Source organism: Heteronotia binoei, chromosome 4, assembly GCF_032191835.1.
Source record: "Heteronotia binoei isolate CCM8104 ecotype False Entrance Well chromosome 4, APGP_CSIRO_Hbin_v1, whole genome shotgun sequence".
NCBI lineage: Eukaryota > Metazoa > Chordata > Lepidosauria > Squamata > Gekkonidae > Heteronotia > Heteronotia binoei.
Window position 1 is genome coordinate 53,028,801 of NC_083226.1, and position 23,717 is coordinate 53,052,517.

Below are 23,717 nucleotides of genomic sequence, written 5' to 3' on the forward strand. Positions count from 1 at the left end.
TGAACGGTTTATGATACTGTAGTTAAGCGTTTGGGATACCAAATATTTGCTGGCAAATATAAAGATTGTGGAACCTTCAGGTAGACAAAGTACTGAAAATGTGCACCTGCATATTTTGAAATTTGTAAGTTTGCATTAAGGAGACAGGATGTTTTTTAAAAAATAGATGAGAAGTGCACAAGAAGGTTCTAATTTGCTCCTTTGAGAACAAGACTTTGAGGGGGATAGCTGGGCACTACTCACAGAAACAATTTGAGAATTCTGTGGGGAAAGTTGGTATAAATTTAGAGCATAAGTACATTCATCGAGGTAAGCTAGGAGCCACATAACTTGTATAGTAAAATAAAGGTAATTAAAACTTCCTGTGAAACTGTTTTCTTTGCAGGTAATATGAAACTACTACTATTAGTCATACTGTATATGCATGTGCTGTATAATTTGTTACTACACTAATTGAAATATATAGCTAAGTAGTTAAAAAGTAAGAATCAAGTAACAGGAGAAATCCACCTTTACCCTTTGCTTGCAATATTTGTTCTGACCTTGGGGTTGATGAGGGCTCTCACGAACTAATATTTTCTTTCTTTCCCACCTTCTCTGATAAGGCATATAGAAACTTCTTTAATCGGGGTATATATCTGTAGCCCCAAATGTACATGCTTGTAAGTGCCTTACTGACATCAGTGGGATTGACTTCCTCAGTTTGGTTAAGATTGGACTGTGATTGTGGCATGGTTTGTTGTTACATGACTGAATCTTGGAATTGTTCAGACTTGCTTGAGCAAACCTTCCTCCTTCCTTTTCTTGCACACAGTGAAATCATTAGTTAAGTTTTCACAGCAAACAGTTTGCCATGATATTCAAACCAGCAAACTACTGTTCATGACTTTCTTGAAAACTAAGGGTCAAACTAAATGTTCTAGCACTAATGGGCAGTGTTCCCTCTAAACTGAATTAGTGTGAGCTAGCGAACAGATTTTTAGCCTCCAACTCACACATGTTTGTCTTAGCTCAGGAAGGATGGCCCAAGAGCACACTAATTTATGCATTAGCTCACAACTTTAATGCCAATAGCCAGGGCTTTTTTGTAGAAAAAGCCCAGCAGGAACTCATTTGCATATTAGACCACACCTCCTGACATCACCATTGTTTCGCATAGGGCTTTTTTTGCAGGAAAAGCCCAACAGGAACTCATTTGCACATTAGACCACACCTCCGACACCAAGCCAGCCGGAACTGCGTTCCTGTGTGTTCCTGCTCAAAAAAAGCCCTGCAAGTAGCTCACAAAGTAGAATTTTTGCTCACAAGACTCTGCAGCTTAGAGGGAACATTGCTCATGGATCTAACCCCTGGAGACTAACGCCATTTTAGAATCCAGCTATTTCATAATGTTGCAAAGGCTGCAGTGCAGAGGGACCAGACAGTTTGTACCCCCCCCCCCCTTTCACACCTTTTCAAGTGACAAAACAACCTGTTCACCAAAGAGCTTGGACAAGAGAATAATGAGTTATATCTCTTTGAGTTGCAGCCTTCTTCACATGCCAATTATATTCTGTTCCCAAGGAAGAGAAGTAATGTGGGAGTGCAGGGATCTACAGGAGGAGAAAGGGGGAGAGAGCTGTTCTGTGAAGTCATTACACTCGTTGTTTAATCCATCCATGAAACTGCATGAAGTATACCAGAACAACACTATTCAGTTTTGTCTAAGCTTGAGTTTAGTGGTACCCTTAAGACCAATAAAGTTTTGTTCAAGGTATGAGCTTCCGTAGACAAGTACACTTCTTCAGATGCAATGGAATTTAACTGAACATACATGTGTTCCATTGTATCTAAAGAACTGTGCTTGCACACAAAAGCTCATAACTTGAGTAAAACTTTGTTGGTCTTAGTTGCTGTTGAACTCAGACTTTGTTCTGCTGCTTCAGATCAACATGGCTGCCTACCTAGATCTAGTTTTATATCTGTTATTTGCTGCTAGTACATATTGGAAGTAGTGTTCAGAACTTGTAAAACAAAAAGATAGATACAGGTGGGTTGCCATGTTGGTCTGAAGCAACAGAACAAAGTTTGAGTCAAGTGTCATCATTAAGACCAACAAAGTATAATTCTGGATATAAATTTTCATGTGCATGCACACTGAGCCCATTCATGGGAAAGGCAGGATAAAAATTCAAAATAATAAAGCAGGGGTGGCCAACGGTAGCTCTCCAGATTTTTTTTTTGCCTACAACTCCCATCAGCCCCAGCCATTGGCCATGCTGGCTGGGGCTGATGGGAGTTGTAGGCAAAAAAAAACATCTAGAGAGCTACAGTTGGCCACCCCTTTAATAAAAGAATCATAGAGTTGGAAGGGACCTCCAGGGAAGGGACCTCACAAATACCTCCCCCTAAATTCACAGAATCTTCATTGCTGTCAGATGGCCATCTAGCCTCTGTTTAAAAACCTCCAAGGAAGGAGAGCAAGGAAGGCAAGAAGTGTGTATGCACAAAAAAGGTTATGCCCAGAATTTAGCTTTGTTGGTCATAAAGGTGCCATTGGACTCAAAACAAAAGTATGATTAAAATTAAAGAAAAAAATGAAATGTTTTGTCAGATATTTTCAGAAGATCTTGTAAGCTACAATCGCGGAACCATACTTGACAGCTTAATAGTTCAACTTAATAATTTTTATACAAGTATGTTTGTGATTATTAATATATATTTATATTCTAGTATTTAAAGGTTTTGTTTAAAGATAATGCTATAATCTGCGAATGACTGAAAAGCCTCATTTTACATTTTTACAAAAACAAGAGGCTCCAAATGGGGAGAATGGAGCATATAAAAAGATGCCAGTTCCCTGTTTGAAACAATCTGTTTAAAACCTTTGCTCTTCATCAGGGATATATTTATACATTTCAAACACACAACAAGTATTCTTTCTGCTTTCTGTCTTTATCAAAAAGAGAAAAGAAGGATTTGTTGAAGAGCATCCTTGACAGAGCAAATGTTCAAAATGCATTAAATAAACATCTATAATAAATTGTCTACAGCACTTTTATTTAATCTCTGGCTTTGCAATACTTATGATTGGAAAATTAAATGTAATACAGAAGCAAAAATTGTATATTTTATCTATACCAAAATTTCCTTACAAACGTTCTCATGTGATTGGCTCCTTCAGTTCCATGCATGCTTTGCAAGAGCTGTAAAGTGCTGAAGAACAGTTTGACTGAGTAGTTTGCTATTGCAAAGGTCACCTGGCACAAAATATAGCTAGGTTTTTTAAAGATTATCTTTGACTTTTCTATACTATGCTTGCAGTAAAACTGAGAAGCTATGTAAGTAACCACTGTCCAGTTGCAAAGCATTTGTTTTGCAAATGAGCTTACTTCATAGCTGTAACTGACACTGTACATTCCCAAAAATATATATTTCAGTGTAAAGATGAATTTGCATATTTCATTTTTCAGTTGCTTAAATATCTCCTAGGTTATATATTAAAACTAAACCATATGTTATACTTCACGTATAATTCCCCTATTTTTAAAATGAAATGCAGGCGTAGAAGGCTGCAAACTTGAGTGGAAGAAGAGGAGGGTGCCTACCAGTTTCCCTGCTGGTCGTTTTTTTGCTCATAACTCTCCACCACCCTTCTCTTCTTCTGTGGGATACAATTTAGACAGTTTCCCTGAGTGGAGGAAAATAGCTGAGAGAGATTATTTTGCTTGTAAAACTATCCAATAGGAATATCACCTTCTATCTACCCTAATTTTCTTCCACTCCCACTTGAAGCCTTATTTTTTCTTTATTGTTAAATACTTGCTGATGAAAACTACCTGTGACTGTACCATGTAGTTTGTTCTTACATGGGCATTTTCTTACATCTAAGGGAACTGGCAGTCCTCTACAGCAAGTGTAGCTTTTGTAATTAAAACTTGCATAGCTGTGAAAAATTCAGACAAAATTGTGGTACTCTACAAAAGGCTATTTTCCTATAACCCCTTTGGTAACATTCACCAGTATTAAGGGACCTGTACCTGAAATCTGTACTCCTATAATTGCCAGAAGAGTTTTTTTGTTTTTAAACACCCATCCTGTAGAAGCACAATGAACTATGTTGTTGGTGGGCTTCATATATAAACTTAGGAGTTGAATGAAGCCATCCAGTCCAGTATCCTGCCTTGAAGTTATTAACTCTTGTGTAGTTTTCTCTTGAAAACGTCTTTTAATGAAGAACATTTCACAACTTATTTCTGAACTATTCTCATAGTTCAGAGTTTCTTCTAACATTTAACCTGAGTCTGCTTTTATGTGAACCCATTGCTTTGTGTCCTATCTTTGGTGCATAGGAAGAACAATTGTTCTCATTACTGTTTATTGCATTCTGCTTGAATATAGAGTAGATATATACTTACTTTTCCTCCTTTAATCTTACTTTCTGTAGGTTAAATCCACCCTATTCCATCAACCTTTCCTTATTTAACTTGCCTTCTAGACTTTTTACAGCAAAAACCTAAACAGAGTTACACCTTTCTTAGCTAATAGATTTAGGATTGCACTGTTATGTCTCACCCTCTTGCTCCTTTCTAATTTGTCGTTATTCTAATTGCATGGTAGTCACCATAAATATAAACACAAATTTATCAAAAGTAGTCTTATTAGTTCCCGAATTTGAATGTGATCATTCTGTTTATTGTAAAATATTATCATTGTTTGATACCATAACTCCATAGTGGTGGTGGGTTGTTTTGTAATTTATTTATAATTTGTTTTCCAGTTCTTAAACAAATCACCTTAAAAAGAGTTTTAATGCGTTCAGTTTTGTACATCGAAGAGCATCAGATTTAAGACTCCACTTTGGATATTTTTTGTTCAGTTTATTGTTTTTATTATCCAGGGAGTTCTCAAAATATGTTGGATCTTCCATGTAAATAAATTAACTAAACAAATTCTTACCGCAGACTATCCCAAGGCAGCAATTTGAGTAGGGTCAAACTCAAGGTGGGATGCAACTCCTGACAAGATTATGATGCTAAAAGTAGGGAATACTTCCAGCCAAGTCTGGAGGACTTAGGCCTGCTTGTTTGCTTGAGAGAGCAGGAAAGAGACCTTTTTATTTTAACCCACTATGAGCTTTTACATTTTTCATTCAATCCTTGATAGTGACCTCCTTTGAGTGATAATTTGGTGCTACATATTAAACTACACTAGTTTTCCAAGATTATATGGCATATCAAGGAAGGTAACGGAATTTGTTTTTGGAGCAGTTCTTATTATCCCTTAATCCCTGGAATCTTCCCTATATGCTGCTTTAGCGACTCTCACTGTTTGTAAACCGCCACTAAATATTATAAAATGTTTAGATAACTTTATGATATGTTCTAGTCAGGCCCAGCGCTAGAGGTTCTGGTGCCCCTAGTCCAAAGCCTGTCCCCCCACCCACCCCCCTTGGTCCCTTTTCTCGCATGCAAAACGCGCACTGCCCAATGACATCACCGGAAGTGATGTCATTGGACGGCGCACACTTCACACAAGTGCTCAGCCCGGCCCTGCCCCACCCCTGCTTCAAAGGGAGCTGTCCGAGGGGGCGCTTCCTCCGGGCAGGGAACAGCCATTCCAGGTCTGGATTTCATTGAGCCCCAGACGGGGCTCGCGAGGCAGGCGAAAGGCAGCCTGCATTCCTCTTTTGCAACCGGGCAGGGGAGGCAGACAGGACCCAGCACATCGACAGTGCTGTTGCCACCCTCCACTCCTGCCTCCCCACTGGGGCAGGAACCCAGCCAGCCAACTCTTTCCTTCCCCCTAGGAGCGGCAGCGCCCCTTGGAAGCACTTTTGGGAGTCAAGCGGGCCTCCAGACTCCTGCCCCAGGGCAACGGTGAGGAAGCAGGCAGGGGGACGGCGGCGGGGCTGAGGATGCAGGACAGTGGCAGGGCACAAGGAGGCGGAGGCCAGTGGGATACAGGGAGAGGGGGCACCTCATGGCACCCCTAGGCCAAGTGACACTTGAGGCGGCCGCCTACTTGGCCTACTCTCACATACCGGCCCTGGTAGTACACCCTGAACATGGGCTTTGATTATTTTCCTATGCTTCTTTCCTAATGTAAATACAGCAAATTATTTCTGTTTACATTTGGAGGGGTATTTTGTGTTAGTTGTATATACTTTCCTACCTGAATTGTGAAGAAGTATCACCAAAGGTATATTCTAAAGTGAATGTGATCCACCCAGTATATAACTACGTCAAGTTTTAAGAATGTTTGCAATCTACTTGTCTCTAGGAATAAAGCAAAAACAAACCTTATCAGAGCTTTTCTGCAAAGGGCGGTTCAAACACTGGAGATGTGTGTGTCTGTTTACATAATCTATCAAAATTGTCAGTTCACCTGATATAATAATATAATAATAATAAATTTTATTTGTATCCCGCCCTCCCTGCTGAAGCAGGCTCAGGGCGGCTGACAGGACATGGTCTACACCATGATTTGTATAAAACAATTTTAAAATACAGTTAATGAATACATTTAAAAACAGTTACATAAAAATTTAAAACTACAATAAGTTAGGTGCTATTTCCAATAGATGTATTCCGGCGGCTAGATATCGCTTTCAGGGTTACTTATAAGCTTGCAGAAAGAGGGTGGTTTTGCAAGCCCTGCGGAACTGATTAAAGTCCCGCAGGGCTCGCACTTCCTCCGGTAGTTGATTCCACCAGTGGGGGGCCATTATAGAGAAGGCCTGCTCCCTCGTTACTTTCAGTTTGGCCTCCTTTGGTCCAGGGATCCTTAAAAGGTTTTGGGAGCTAGATCTTAGTGCTCTCTGGGGAACATGTGGAGAGAGGCGGTCCCTAAGGTAGGCAGATCCTCGGCCATATAGGGCTTTATAGGTAATGACCAGCACCTTGTAACAAACTCGGAATGTAATTGGAAGCCAGTGCAGTTCCTTCAGCCCAGGCCGCACGTGTTCCCACCGAGATAGTCCCAGTAGCAGCCTGGCCGCCGCATTCTGCACTAGCTGCAACTTCCGAGTTCGGCACAGGTGCAGCCCCATGTAGAGGGCATTACAGTAGTCTAATCTCGAGGTGACCGTTGCATGGATCACTGTTGCTAGGTCGCTACGTTCTAGGAAGGGGGCCAACTGTCTCGCCCTTCTAAGATGGAAGAAGGCGGATTTAGCAGTGGCTCCTATCTGTGCCTCCATTGTCAGGGAGGGCTCCAGTAGCAGTCCCAGGCTCTTGACCCTGCGCACTGGTATCAGTGACGCACTGTCAAAGGCCGGTATTTTATGTTTTTTTAGGAGGGTATTTTATACTATCTTAGGTATTTTAGGAGGGTTTTATATGATGTGTTATAGTTTTTATATTGGTCTATGACTGTAATAAAGTTCATTCATTCAAAGGCCGGTAGGGAGATCTCCCCTCCCAGCCCGCAGCGATCCATGCAAAGGACCTCTGTCTTCGCTGGGTTCAGCTTCAGCCCACTCAGCCTGATCCAGTCTGCCACGGCCTGCAACGCCCGGTCCAAATTTATAGGGGTGTCAGTGGTCCGCCCACCCATCAATAGATAGAGCTGAGTGTCATCAGCGTACTGATGGCAACCCAGCCCATGTTTCCGGGCAATCTGGGCAATGGGGCGCATAAAGATATTAAACAACATTGGGGAGAGAACTGCCCCCTGAGGCACCCCACAGTTGAGTAGGTGTCTCCGGGACATCTCTCCTCCAACCGCCACCCTTTGTCCCCAACCTTCAAGGGAGGAGGAAAGCCACTGTAAGGCTAGCTAGCCCCCGAATTCCTGCATCGGCGAGGCGGCGGGTCAGCAGCCGATGGTCAACCATATCAAACGCAGCCGATAGGTCTAACAACAGCAATACCGCCGAGCCGTCTCGATCCAGATGTCGCCGGAGGTCATCCATGAGGGCGACCAACACCGTCTCCACCCCGTGGCCTGGGCGGAAGCCGGACTGATATGGATCCAAGGTGGAAGTGTCATCCAGAAAACTCTGCAACTGCAACGCCACAGCCCTCTCGATAATTTTGCCCAAAAAGGGCAAATTTGAGACCGGACAGTAATGAGCCAATTCAGCCAGATCCGATGTAACCTTTTTCAGGAGAGGGCGGACCACTGCCTCCTTCAGGGGCGATGGAAAATAGCCCTCCGAAAGAGATCTATTTATGATGTCCCGTATAGGACATCTTAACTCCTCCCGGCAGGCCTTAATTAACCAGGAGGGGCATGGGTCCAGATCGCATGTAGTAGGGCGTGCAGTTACAAGGATTCTGTCAACCTCCTCCAAGTTGAGTGGGTCAAAGCAGTCCAGGGTCGAATTAGAAGACACGCACGGAGCCTGGAGTTCGCTCACTGTATCTAATATGGCCAGGCAGTCATGGCGGAGTGATTGGACCTTGTCTGCCTATTTCCAATTCCTTAACATTTGACTTGCCTTGTGGCAATGTAGTAAAATTCCAAATTATCCTAAACAATTGTGCCGGGCGCGAGTTTGCAGACGCAATCTTGGTCGCAAAGTATGTTTTCTTTGCGGCCTTGATTGCCATCTCATAGGACCTCATAAACGCCCTATAAGATGATCTAGTCACTTCGTCACGGGTGCGTCGCCATTGCCTCTCTAGCCGTCTGAGACCTTGTTTCAGCTGACGCAGCTCCGGGGTGTACCATGGGGCCAGCCTTCTCCGAGGCCGTAGAGGGCGTCGAGGTGCGATCTCGTCAATGGCCCTAGATAGTTGAACGTTCCATATCTCAACCAGTCCATTGAGGGAATCGCCAGAGGGCCGGGGATCCCGCAGGGCCGATTGGAACCATTCCGGGTCCATCTGGCTCCGCGGGCGAGCCATAATAGGCTCTTCGCCTAAACAGGTTTGGGGTGGCATATCTATATGAGCCCTAAGGGCGAGGTGGTCCGACCATGGCACCACTTCAGTGGTTATATCGTCCACCGTAACCCCGGCCGCAAAGACCAGGTCTAACATGTGACCAGCCTGGTGAGTGGGGGCTGCAACAAACTGAGAGAGTCCTAGTGTTGCCATGGATGACACCAGGACCGTCGCGTGACTAGAGGCCGGGTCATCAGCATATAATATTCACTCTCTCTTGAGGAGAAAATTTCAGTGGCTGCCTCTTGACAGGGCTTTTGCTTTGTGCTCTTACTTTCAAGCATCATGCTGCCCATCTACACCTGACTGCTTTATTGAAAATGCATGCTATTTTCTGTTTCTGTCTAGACAGCTTATTTTTTTCTTTGTTTTTCTGTCTTAAAATGCTAAAACCATTATAAAAAAATACTGATCATGAAAATATTTTGGAGTTTTCATAGATTGTATCCAGTGATCCACTAACCCAAGGATTATGGTTTTCCCCCCACTTTCCTCATCCTCTAGCAATCACTTCTGACTCTCAGGGAATTTGATTCCTAGAGTTACCAAGGCCTGTATAGAATAATAGCACTAAGGTTGATGGGCTGCAGTGAGGAGGGGAAAGAAGTTGTCTAAAGAGACAGGAAAGGCAATTTCACTCCCTTACTAATTAGAGCCTACCAAAGCACGTGAGACCAGTGACCCCAAGAATCAAGTTCCCCAAGGCCGGAAATGACTGCGGGGGGGGGGGGGGGCGCAAGTGGAGGAAGATCCTCACCCTTCAGGGTCTTCTGCTAATGAACCATAATGTGCAGGGGGAGGGGGAAATGTTCCTGTTTCAGGAAATAATGCAGGAATTCCTGCATTACTAAACTCAGTTATCCATTATTTAGTTATCTGTTTGTTGACAGTGACAAGCCAGATTTCTGGCAGAACAAAATTAAAACCAAGCTGAGGTTTAAAATCTAGTAGCGCATCCAAAAGAGTGCCTGGTTTAAATATCTAAACATATGTGGAAGAAAAGCTTTACACAAGAAGCTTATGAACTGTAAGTTCCATTTTTAACCTCCAGGATGGGGGTGGCCAAATTGTGGCTTGGGAGCGACATGTGGCTCTTTCACACATATTGTGTGGTTCTCAAAGCCCCCATCACCTGGCTGGCCAGTTTGGAGAAGGCATTTATCTCTTTAAATCACTTCTCCAAGCCAGCTGGCTGCTTGGAGAATGCATTTAAAGTTGCTTTCTTTCCACTTCTCCCCCCCACCACCTATTTCCCTCCCTCCCTCCCTTGTGGCTCTCAAACATCTGACATTTTATTCTATGTGGATCTTACATTAAGCAAGTTTGGCCACCTCTGGTCCAGGAAAAGGGGCTTTTTTTATCTGTTAGGAGCTGCTTCCAGAGGAGGTTCTATTTTTAAGCAGTAACTATACTGTTTTTGTAAAATTGGAGGCTGGCCCAAGTGTTAAAAGTTCGAGGGGGTTTTTTAGTCATTATTAAGCTTCTAGTGATTTTGGTCTTCCAAAAGCAAATGGTGTTCAGACATTCATTGACAAGTATTGTAATTCATATTTTTTTAAAAAAAAAAATCCTTTCAATGCTGTTTTAAAGGATTAAATGCTAATTTAACATTACTTTTGCTGTGCTCAGTCACTAGACTAGCATTTCCTGCTTTCACTTTGTTATCTTGACACAGGAGTACAGTACAACAGCTGGTTTGTTCTTAGAGCTCCTGAGGAGAGCCTTATTCTCAGAGTGTTGAATATCCTTTTCAGCTTTAGCTGTAGGGGTGTTCAAAATGTTCAACTTTTTAAAGAAGCATTCTTTGCCCCCAGCCCCTCCAAAGGGCTGTGATGATAATGCCGATAAGACAATGAAATGGAATAAGCTTTGGTTTGTGGGGGAGGGTGAACTAGGAATGGATTTTGTTTTGCCAAACATGCTTTGTACATTACAGCTTTCAACAAACACACAAACTTTTGAAGAACCAAATCGATATCCAGTAATTCCACAGCTGGATTTTTAAAAAGTTTTGCACTTCAGATAATAAATACCGCAGCTAGCCAAAGCGTTGTTTTGTTCATTGTATATTTTCTTGGAATCATAAAAGTACAAACTCAGCTTTTCCAGTGAGAACAATGAAACAAAAACATTACTGATAAAAATCATTTCCACTGAGAGAAACTCAAGGATTTCTGGCATTTATCAATTTGTCACTATCTCTGTTATAGTTTCACCCACCTCTAATAAAGAAAGATGTGTGGAGCATTATGTTTCTTTTCCATCTAAGCAAACATCTTCTGAACACTTCCTAAGAAATTAATTGTATTCCAGCCAGACTTGCATGCTGCCATCCCACAGGAAATGGGTCAGCAATCCATTAAGATGCCATTAGATAATCTAATTTGGAACTTAATCTCTAAATTAACCATGCTCCATACTTGAAGCATACTTGAGAAGGAGGGGGGGAAGTTTGTTTGAATCGATAGGGGAGCCGAAGCGTGAAGAAGGCTGTTTGTTTTTTCTGTAGCTGTGGTCACGTCTCAAGCCGTCTGGTAACCAGGAGAAACCAGACATGATGTAATTCCAGATTGAACTTGAACTTCAGAGACTTAGAATGGGGGAACAATGGACCATAGGAATCAATAATGTCCATTTTCCACATGATTATGTTTGGAGCTTTAAGTTAACCTTTATGGAAGAAGAAGCAAAAACTGCAATGTGACCAAAATGAGGAGATCCACATAGAGAGTGTTACATGAAAAACAAGTTTGCTGCTGTATTTCCAGCATTGCACTGCAGATTCCAACAGGATTAGAAAAGTTCCCACTCTGCAGTAAACCAGTTGCCTGTTCTGAGCACTCTTTGTTCACTTAGGTAGGATAGACTTAATCTTATGTTTCCTGTCAGATGATTTTGGCAGTGCTTTTAGAGGAGGAGGGGCATGCTTTTTAAAAAAAAAAAAAAACCCTCACAAGTGCAGTTAACCCTTTTGCATCTCTAGTGTATCATGCCATTGTATTTTATATTGTATCTTTTGCCAACCATAACTATTTTTATTATCCTGAAACAGGATGCTCAGTGGATGCTGACCATCATATTAATTGACTGAACAAAATATAATGTGAATTATATTTTCGTAGGAGCTTGTAAAGGCACTTCGAAACCAACTCTGTGCAAAACAGAAAATAAAAGAAATAGATAATGACACTGTTTTTAAGGAGTTAGCTTTGAGAAAGAGTAAGAGGGGGAGATTGCAGAGTAGTAGAAAGATGGAATGTTAACCTCTTATGTGCTAGATTTCAGAACTATATGTGTATGTATTTCTTTCATTTTTCCTGTTGGCTTAAATGAACCCTGTAAATCATGCATTATTTTTGCCTCACATCTGAAACAGAGTAACATTTCCTGTGTGTTTTGGTGTTGTAATCAGACACACTTCAAATACATTTGTGCAGTGCCCAAAACAACAAGAATAATGCAAATAAAGGCTCTCGGAATAGCAGTTATACTGACTTTAAAATGTAAAAAATATGGTATTCCTCACAAAAGGAAAGTGCTTGGAAAGGGACATTAGAGGATTCTTGGCAGTCCAGAGAGATGTAATGAGTCTGATGTGCCCCCACGCAGTTCAGATTGTGGGATATGGTATTTGAGGATTTCAAATGCAGTGTGCTTTGCTTATTATCAGAACTTTATACTTTCAGCAATGATCCTGGCCATAGTTTGAATGTTGAATTCTACATGTGTTAATGCTACATCTTGGCAGCCAGGTAATGCAAACAAAAATGAATTAGCTTTCAATTTGTAAGTTTGTAAAATGGGCCAGTTTATTAGCTGCCAGTTGGAAGACAGTGTACAAAGCATAAGTGAACTCAGGATTCCAATCCATATTATTGCTTAAATGATCCATGAGCCAATGCTGGCCAGTGTGGGAACACCCACCCACAAATAGCAGTAGCAGCTCACAGTATCCCCAACATGATGACATAATGTGAAAGCGATGACTGTTCTCAGTGGCCATCGGGTTTGGGGGCAAAACTCTTACGGTTTGAGGGGAATTTTACCATAGAGTTTTGTCCAAAAACCAGAGTGTCACTGATGACATCACTTCTGTGTGATGACATAACACCACTGAGCCTCACCCCACTCTTGGAAGACTCCCTCCCACCACTGCCAGCACATTGTCAGGACCTGGCAACCCTTATATCTAAGTTTCACAGGGCCTGTAAGATGGAGCTCTTCCGCCAAGCTTTTAATTGACCTAGCGGGTGTCCCCTGAAATCATCGCTCCCCCCAGCACCCTATGCTTACGTTATGCTGAACATTACCAGCCTATGTGGTTTATGACTTGTCGCCAATGACGTGGATCATGGTTTTTGTCAATTTGATAATTATGAGATTATCTAGTTTGCATGTGGTTTGTTTGATGTTTTGTAAGGTTTCTTAATGTTGTAAGCTGCCCAGAGCCCGCTTCCGGGATAGGGCAAGGTATAAATAGAAAAATTAAATTAAATTATACTAGACTTCTTTGCAGATACTACCAGTATCCCCATGTCTCATTTGACCAACTCTTATTAAAATGTATAAGTTTAAAGTTACTTTAAATCCTTCTCTTTTCCACAGTCTGTAGCCTGACTGCTCAGCTGTGTGTGTGTGTGTGTGCCTGGTGTTTTGCATAGGAGGCCTTTTTTATGAGTAGCCACCAGAATGTGTATTTTAAGTCATGTAGCAACAGTGAGCATACCTCTCTACCTTTACAAAATTTCATTACTCTTATTCAGGTGACCAGTTTTTGTTTTTTATCTGACTAGGTAAAAAAAAATTCTGTCAAAGAAAGGATACAAGTGATTTCATGCACTGATTCATATCGAGAACATTCTGAGCTAAACATGGGGTAAATTTTCTGGGTTGGGTCATACAATAGTTAAAAGAGAAACAGCTCTCAAGATCTTTTCCTGCCCTCTGCATCCCCCAGCAGTCTCCCACACATTCTGAAAATCAGTTGAGGGTTGGGGACCTTCATGAATAAATTGCATGACAGCAGGGAAGGGGCATGCAGTAAGGAGGAGTAGTAATTGAGAAACATTGCCTCCCCTTTCTTCTTGCCACACTTTTTCCACCAGCAGGAAAGAAGGCAGTTTTGCCCAGTTTCCCAACCTCATTGTACACTTCTCTGCTGTAGTACATTTGGATTGTGAAGGCCATCAGGGAGAATTTTCACAGTATCCATGTAGATGTGTGGGAAAGGAGAAGATGGACAAAACCCACCTCCATGACATCTTTCTGTTCGTGTTGCTGTAGAATGCAGCCTGTTAGGGCTTTTTGTATGGCTATGAAATGGCTAAGTTTTTCTATCCTTTACTTGTTATGCAAATTCTGATTTCAGTAATACATTTAGTTTTACTTTTCAGTTACAATTTTGTGCCTTGGTTTTTCACTCTTTGCCTACCCATGTCTTCTCCAGGTGCCATTATAAGAATTGCCCACAAAAAGGTTAGGGTTTGTTTTGTGAAAGAGGGGATTTTAGCTGGTTAGAAAATCTAATAGGTTTTATAGACTTTGACTGGGAGAGACAGACAAGATGCTGAAAAGCAACTTAGGAAAATTACTTTCGGTGCCTACCTACCTCTTACTTACCCTGTGGTATCATGTCACTGGTGGTAGCCAGTATTGGAGAAGCAGTGGCATTTATTTATTTGTTCAAATATGTTTATCCTGTGCTGTCACCCACATTACCTCTGAAGGCTTCCAGTGGTCATAGGAGAACAATAGTAAACAATACAACCAACAAAACTTTAGAGTGTTAAAAAAATAGCAGCATTCGGACAGTAGTTAAAAAAATAAAATTATTACTAAATGCTAAAAACAGCATAGAAAAGCAAAAAAGAGGCAATAAAAAACAGAAAGCAGATTCATCAGTTAATGGAAAATAACCCACCCCAGCAGTGGTCTGGTAAGAAAGGGAACTTGACACCAGAACAAGGCTGCAGTCAGACAACAAACTTGGTGGAATCTGGCCCCACATCTAATTCAGGGGTTTTTGTAATGGAGAATTTTGATCAGACATCCCACTGTAACCTGCTTTAGCACATATTCACCCCATGGTTGATGGATCAAATTACTGCTGTGCAGCAACCATGGAATGAGCAGTCAGGCAGCTTTCCCCCCATCATTTGTCTCCTGAGCATAAGCGCTTGTGGGAAGCAGCACTTCAAACTCCTGGCAGGATGGCAGCGGCTGGTGACCAATGGGATCGCTGGAGGCGACTGCTGGGATATGTAGTTCAATGTCAGAGGAGTGGGGTTTTTAAAAATAGAAACACAATCTTGAGAAGTTCCTTTGTGTGTATGAGAGAGGGGTCTGTAAACAATAAATAATAAACACACAAGCAGTGAGTGATGAGCCAGGGGCAATAATGTGCCTATGCACATGTCCCTACCTGATAAAAAAAAGAGAGGGAGGAGAGAATGGAAAAGAAGATTCACACTTCCCATCCAGCTTCAGTTCACAGCAGAGGAATTCAGACAACCAGAAATGAGGGATGAAGCCTTGACATTCATAAGGATAGAATGTTCCCCAGTGCCTAATAATGCTGCTTTGAAGGTGGATCAGAACAGGGTGCCAGTGACTGGGGAACTGGAGGCAGATGTCACTGTTTGATCATGCACTTTAAATCTGGAAGGGAATAGCAACAGTTTCATATACAAAGTGCTTGTATGACCATAACCCGAGTTTCAGAAATTTGCTCCACAATCAAGGGACTCCAACAGAGAAAATTCTGTCTCTCCTGGCTATCCCAATTACTTAGAATGTTAGAGAAACTCAGAAAAGGGCCTCCAAAGATGAACTGGAGGCCTATGGTCATGGGAGGATGAGTAAGCCATTAAATACTCTGGATCCAGATTTTTAAAGGTAAAAAATGTTCTGGAAGCAAATTGACAGCCAGTGTAGTTCTTTTAATAGAAATGAGATCTGTTCCTTATAATGCCAGTAAACAGTCCCTCTGCTGTGTTCTGTATAGCTCAAACTTCCAAACCATCCTCAAAGGCAGCCTCATATAGACTCTGTGGCCAGAGCATGGATGATTTGGCAAAACATGCTCCCCAACAGCAAGAGTTGACCAAGAAGCTAAAGTTTTCCAGTGCCACAGAAGAGACATAAGCCTTTGTCTTTAGGCATTGATCAAACAGTATCCCTGATCTGAGAACCTGCTCTTATTCGAGGACCACAACCCTATTCAAAATAGGTCTTCTATATCTACACTTTATTGAGGGAGAGGAGAAATAGGCCATACTATTTTGTGGTGCAGGTAGATCCATTGTTTGACCCATAGACAAAATCTTCCTCACATCAAGCATCAGATCTTCTGAGGCCACAGCTTCTGCATGCTTTTACAGTTCAGTTCTCTTACACAACAAAAACATGTACAGTTAATTGCTGAAGTTTAAGTTCTCATCAGAGTGAGAAGTTTAAATAGATAAAAGGATCACAAAGAGTTTTCTGGTTGGACATTGTGTGTAAGATGTGTTTATATTTCTCAATTAGAAACTTTTATGAAGCAATATGTTTATCTCTCTTTGTTCATTCCACTCCTATCCATAATCTTCAAACTGTGGTCAAAAGTGACTAGAAAACACAATTTCTTTCTCGCACTTTTTTGTATTTGTGTGTGTGCACCTGGAAGTCATGGTGACCGCTGGTGACTGACCCCTACTGGGAGCCTGGAGGACAGTCAGAGAGGTGGCTGAATAAAGCCTGCCCTTGTTCTCCTGACTGCTGGTATTCCAAGAAGGCCTCCCATCCAAAAACTTGCCAGAGTCAACCCTGCTTATCTTCTAAGATCTGATTAGATCAGGCTTGACTGGGCTATCCAGGTCAGGGTGGAAAACACAATTGCTTGTTTGTGGAAAAGGACTCCAGGCACTGTAACAGTATGTTGACAATTGGTATTCATTTCATTAGCACCATTCAGTGCACATTTTTTTTACCGTTTACCTCATTTGTCATAAGTTGAGTGTTGAAAACACTGCTCAAAAATATGTGGCTGAGTCTACAGTCACTAGGGACTACTTTTGATATTCTCTTTCCTAAGGTATTATCTTGGATAGATTACACAGAATGTGCTTTTTGTCCCAAAACGTTGGGGTTAGTTCCCACCAATATATTTTTAGGGCTAAAAATATTGTAATCGTATTAGGACAATTGCCTGCAAAAACAACATCCACAAGTGATACATATCCTACTTCAAATGTTTTAGAATTGTTTACTGTCCTTACATTACAGTGATAAATTAATATCAGTTGGATCATAACGATCTCTTCCACTAGTGGCATCACCTTCAACCAGCGCATGAGGCTCTTCTTATAGTAGAGGAATGCACAAGTATTAGCCGAATGTAGGATCCCAATATGTCTACTTAACATCCATCAGCATCATCTGACAGGGCATGGAGATTCACAATGCAGTGGTGAAATTCTGCATTGTGGTAAACTATGAGAGGATGGGCATAACTCACCATAGAGGAGCTACTTTCAGTGGCATCTCCATGATAAATTTAATGTGAACCAGATTGCTGTAGCAAAAACTTTATTTCCTACCAAAGTATTCACCCAATGTTTCTTTGTTATCATTTGATGAAGTGTTTGGTGCCTACCAAAGGTCACATTGGTCTTTAAGATGTCACAGGACTGAATTAATGAAGAACTATAATTTAACAAATAGTCAAAGCATTTATATGTCTCAGCTACTAATTTTGACATATTTTGAAAACCCTGTTTCTTTAAGCCCTTTCCCCCCTTGTAGCAAAGGTAAAAATCTGATATGACCAGAAAAGGCCTACTTGTGCAACTCTCACTTGAACCAGTATACTGGTTGTCAGAAGTCTGCAAAGATTGCAACAGTCTGGTGGGATCTGCGTAATATTCACTGTTCCCTGAGGATTCATTAAAAATATTGTCAAATATATTGTATGGTGCATTTATAATAACGTGGTTATATCTTAAGATGGGAGGTCAAGAGGCTCATGTAAACTTTTAAATTATTTTTGTCATGCTGCATTACAGCAACAGTCCTATTAGCCACTTGATATAATTTATTTTCATTTAATATTTCCCACCTATTACTGATTCTTCAGTATAAACCTCAGATACAGGATTCTTATAAACACATATTTCATTCTTTATTCACAACAATTTGTTTATCTGATTAAGACAGTGGGAAGCGCTTGCCCTTTAGAAAGTAAAATCTCAGATTTATCACCTGACATGACTAATTTTCCTTTCACAGCTCTATCTAGTCTTGGCATTACAGCAGACAGGCAAATTGTTACATGTTGACCCAGTTGTATCTAGTATCCTACCCTGTAAGATTTAACCATGTTATGAAACTGCACTGGTGGGAGATATGCATATGCTTGATCCTGAAGATAGACTCACAGCTTGTTTCAGGACTGAGCTGCTATGATTGCACCCCTTCTGATTTTTATTATTGTATCCTTGTTTATCTGTGACATAAGAGATGCTGCTGGAAAAATTACTGTTAAGGTGCAGGTTTGGGTGGCTTGCAGATGTGTGTTTTTATGAAGGTTTTTACTGTTGCTGTATTTTACATTTTTATTCTGTTCTTTCTTTCTTTTCCCTCAACAGTCCTGGTACCTGGGCTAGCTTGGTCCCCTTTCAAGTATCAAACAGGACACCAATCCTGTCCACAAATGTTCAAAATTATGGTTTGAACCTAATTGGAGAGCCTTTCCTTCAAGCAGAAACAAGCAACTGAGGGAGATTGAAACTGAACAAAATACTATAAAAGAAAGGAAGATGGGACAAAACAATATATATGAACCTGAAGAAAGAAGAAACATAGACCAGCAATTGCAGCACTTACAATCACTAATTCCCTTAAGATTGAAACTGTTAATGGCATAAAAAAGGGTCGACAATATTTCACTGATGAGTAGAAAGATGCTCCTCCTATGTAGCCTTTGTTCTATGAAGTCCACTGGGAAATAGATGTTCTGTCTCTGACAATATATTTTAACTGACTTTCTAGATGCCTTAATATTTGCATGATAAGCTAGTTTATTGGTTTAGTATTCTTGTTGTTTACGCATGGGATCACTATTCCTAGTTAGCTCTCAAAACAAAGGCTAGGAGGCAGCAGCCGAGCTGCAGGAGAATAAGGGCTGTGAGCCGACTTTTCTCAGCACTCTGATTTCTGATTTTTTTTTCAAGGAAAAAAGTAGCCTTTAGTTATCAATCAAAATTTATTTAACTTTGGCCCTTAACCCAGCCTTTCCCTAGTGTGTTACCCAGTTTGAAATGTTCAGGATATCATTTAAATAAACAGTCATTTTATAGAATCAATACCTCCCTTGAGGTTTAAAAAAAGTGTTATCTTCTCATATGACAGTAAAAACAAAAAGAGAAATACACTAAAAAAAATTCCCCACTAAGGAAAACACTTAGAGGCAAGTGCAATTTAAAAATTATATCTAAGGGGATCATCGTTATAAGTCCTTCTGCCCTTGGACTCTAAATTGAGGGAATTAAAAAAAAAAAAGAATTTCAAAAATATTTGGAGCAAATTTATTTCCCTCTCAGTTTTGAAGGGAGGATATTAAAAGGCATTAATTAAATCAAGACAAATCATGTACTTGAGAACAAGAAATGAATTGAAACAGAGCACTTATGTTGATTTAGCTTCTGAATCCTTTGAGGTATTTTATTTATTTAAAGTTACTGGTTGGATCAAGAACCCACAGAGAGTATGAAAGGTTCTATAAAACCTACATCACAGAGACAGAGAGAGGTAAATCCATGTCACAAGGGCAAAGCTTATGGCTTTTGGGGGGAGGGGTAAAATATATTTTTAAAAAATGCACTCTTTCAATAAAGCCTAATGACAGGGTGCTGAAAACTTGCATGGTGCTCTCAGAAATTAGCTTTGTTTGACAGATTTCTCATATTGACAGTAATGTGCATGGGCGGATACATTTTGCCTCTACGTCTCTATAAAAAATTAATTAAAACTATCCAGTAATCCTAATTTGCACGAAGTTATAATGTCCACATAACGTGCCTTGCCTTGAAATCTAAAAAGTGACATCACTACACTTGTTTTGCTGCATTTATTATCATTTTAAATCTTTACCATTTTTATGACAAAATATTTTGTACTTCAGATGGGAAAACGAAAAAAAAAAGTGACATCATGGATTTTTTAAGCAGTTATAACTTTATCTCACATTTATAAAGCATATCATGGCTGTGTATAGTTGCCGCTTAAAAATTGTAATCGACCAGCAATATTTTCAGTATTTTGGTGTTTTTTCTATTAATCTTTCATGTTTTTCATCTTCCAATTAATATTGGGGGGAGGGGGTTCAAATTTATACGAATTATGCAATACCAAGTTTTGCCTATGTAGGTAGTGCTTTTAGCTGCATTGGTTATTATAGGTAAGTACACAGATTTAAAAAGACAAAAGATTAATGTATGCTTTTTTTGTTTGTTTGTTTGTTTGTTTGTTTTAATTGACCAAAGTGGGTACTGCTATTTTTGCAGTGTGATGAGGTCCTTTTGTGTACTGAGAGATGGACAGGGGATTTTTTTTATACATACATATATCTATATATTCTGGGGTGGGTGGGGAGGATTTTTAACACTTGACAGTGTAGCTGTGAAGCAGTGTACCCTTAGCCGGGTGAGGGCTGCAAAGCGACTCTTCTGCCTACTGTGATAAAAATCTCAACAAGGTGTCTTTTTAACTTTCCACCTGGGGTGCAAGCTGAACTCATTTCTGGTTTTTCCCCCCCAAAAAATAATAGTGGTAAATAACAATAAATACTAATATTATTATTAATAATGGATTTTGTTGGAGGCAGACTTGACTTGAGGAAATGTGTACCTTTTTTTTTTTTTTTAATTGAGGTAACAAGGCCCACAGAGCAACAGCCTTTGAAAATTTTGCAAAGATGTAGCATTTTAAGCCATAGGTATAAGAGCATACCTTGAGGTGAGAATCACATTCATATACATGCATGCCATTAAAACCTTCATCCCCTGAAGGCACAGTTTTTCATGCTGCTTTGTGTTGAAGCACGAATGCCCAAATTCAAAAGTTACATGATATCAGTCACTTCTGAAAGGCTTGAATGTATGTGTGGGTTGTATAAATTACCACTTTCCAATTGGATATGGAAGCTGTTCACATGGAAAGTAGCTGATCCTGACTGTTTAGAGCCCTAAAGGACTACTTCCCACAACTGTCCTTACAGACAGGAATGTCAATAAAAGACTGAAGTCCTGGTTCACCCATTGTCTCACAAAAAAGAGTTTGCCAGGGATCAAAGTCAGAGCAATCTCTCCTTGCCAAATTAATGATTGATGGATAGTGTTAACTGACCACTTTCCCTGCTCTTCCAGTTGTGTGAGAAGATACCTAACTATTAAGATGACATTATATGTATTATTTTTATATTACTTCATTTATATCCCACCTTTCTCACGAGTAGAGACCCAAACTGGCTTACACCATTCACTTTTTCTCCATTTTATCCTCACAACAATCCTTTGAGATAGGTTAGGCTGAGAGTGTGTGATTGGCCCAAGGTCACCCAACAAACTTCCATGACAGAGTGGGAATTTGAACCTGGGTCTCTCAGATCCTAATCTGACACTAACCACTACACTTCATTACCCCTTCACTTTTGCAAGGAGATGCTTCTATGAGCATATTACTTGAACCCTCCCTTTTCAAAGGTAGCAGGAACAGGGAGGGGCAATTTAGCAGATCAGTCCATTCTAGCTTTCCTTGTCTGTCTGTAGGGACAGTTGTGCAAAGGAGCACATTAGGGTTCAGAACAGACAGAGCGGATTGTTTTGCATCCTAACTGCAGAGAGGTTGCCTTGTTAATCTGTTGTAGCAAAATAAAAAGGACTGGGCCTCAAGTCTCTATTGAAAGGGCAAGGCAAAGAATACAATGCCTGTATAGATTTGTGGTTTATACATATGTTTCTTCTTCACAGTTGACATGGTATACATGTACTGTGTGCTTGTATAGTGGTGTCTGAACAGCCGCTATGATTAAATTGTAGACAAATATTCTCCATTGCAAAAAAAATAAATAAATCCCTGTAATCCCTAATCTTAGTGCATGACTGCTTGCATCAACTTAAACTGTTGTATGCCAAACAAATAATTTCTTCCCTATATAAAAAAGTATTAAATGCAAAGCTGAACTTCATAATTATGGTAGAATTAGGTGAAAAAAAGGGAAATGTTGATGCTAGTTTCATATTAAGTAAAATTTGGATAATAGATGTTGCATAGTGATATGCATATAGGCTGCAGACTATGGATGAAATTTCCTTTTGGATATCTCCTTGAGATAATGTTTTAAGGAAAAAAGCATCTTGGAAATTATAAAACCTTAGCCTATGGCTATAACTTAGAGCCCCTTGATGTGCACACAAGAGGCTGTTGCACATGAATCACAAGTTTCTCACAGCAGTTCTGTTTCGTTGTGCAAGAAACATCCTCTGAAAGTAGGCAAGATTTCAAAAGGAACCATTTGTCTGTGCACGTGGATGCTATTAAAAATGAAGATGGTATAGAAATCCCACTTCATATGTAGAGCTCACTATGTGGCATTTTGGACAACAGGCTGCATCTCGACAGTTTGCTCTTAAACCCCTGCTAACATTGAATCTTTACTAGTGTTGATTTCTGCTTTTTGCATCTTCTAAATTGGCATTGGTCACAACAGCAGGTACTAGAAGCTGGTCTTTTTCTAGCACCCCCACTGTCCTGTTTCCCAGGCTGAGAGCTTTTAATTTTGAGTCTTCCCATTTTTACAGAGGATCACATTGGCAAAGCCCCTAAGTAGAAAAAAAAAATCAGGAATGTTTTTTTTTAATTGTAAGGTTTGTCTGCATCTAAACCAAGACTAAAACCAACTTTATGGTGGTTCTTTTTTTTCTGAGCCCTGTTGTAAGTGAATTAATTCACTAAATGTACAGCTTGTTGAGAACAACTGAAGTGTACAAGCAGACGTCACTGAGTATCTCTTAAGTCTGCGGGCCAGTAAAATAGATAATTCATTGTTCCCATGGTTCATTACTTAATAATCAGCAGCTATGGACCGTATGGTTAAAGTCTGCCAGAGAACTGTGCTTCTTTAACTATTGTATAGGATACTTCTTAAACTTGGAATAGCACAGCAGGATAAAGGCAAGATATGTTCAGGCTTTGAAGTGCAATAGTTTAAATAAAACCAATCTCCCATACAGTGGATAGCTGAAGTTGACCTCATTCACATAATACTCACCTGCTATATGAATAGACAGCATTTTTTAAGAAAATAGAGTAGGTATTCCTATTTACAAAAGGCTAACTTGCTCTGTGAAAACAGTGTCATTGAATTGTTCAATGATCTAGGCCATTATCCTGACAACACTTGCACTGCAGTAGTTCTTTTCAGGAGGATTATGGACCAGGTGAGTGATTTCAGGACAATGACCTCTGTGGGCTTTTTTCCCCTGCCTTCCTCTTTTAATATAAATTCCCAATCATACCACATCTTCTGTTCTAAACTTTTTCTTAAAGCTGAGAATTCAATTCTTTAACAAAACGTTGTAAACTCAAATCTAGTCTGAGCCTCCTCCTTCATCAGGAAGTGTATTCTGACTAAATCAAGCCACCCCGTTCTATGTGCACTGTTCTGCCTTTATTTAGTTGCTTTGCAGCCCTGGGCCTTTTGGCAGTGCCACTGAAGTGTATTTTCCCCTAGAATGACATGGACGTTTGAGGCTTGACTAAGGAAAAAAAGGCAGTGAAGGAGACTGTACATAAAGACATGGCAAGATA

The 23,717-nt window shown here is 40.4% G+C and overlaps 1 protein-coding gene across 17 annotated transcripts in view; it reads left to right on the forward strand.

Moving 5' to 3' along the window:
* NFIB (nuclear factor I B) overlaps positions 1 to 20,157 on the forward strand; it is a 407,796-nt gene extending 387,639 nt beyond the window's left edge. For 14 of the 17 annotated variants that reach the window (XM_060237273.1, XM_060237278.1, XM_060237274.1 and 11 more), the window contains one exon: positions 18,497 to 20,157. In XM_060237273.1, coding sequence (XP_060093256.1) covers positions 18,497 to 18,626 — 130 coding nt within the window. In that variant the 3' untranslated portion in view covers positions 18,627 to 20,157. The remainder of the gene's footprint in view (positions 1 to 18,496) is intronic. The other 3 variants (XM_060237290.1, XM_060237291.1, XM_060237285.1) reach the window with 2 other exon arrangements.
* The last annotated feature ends 3,560 nt before the right edge of the window (positions 20,158 to 23,717 follow it).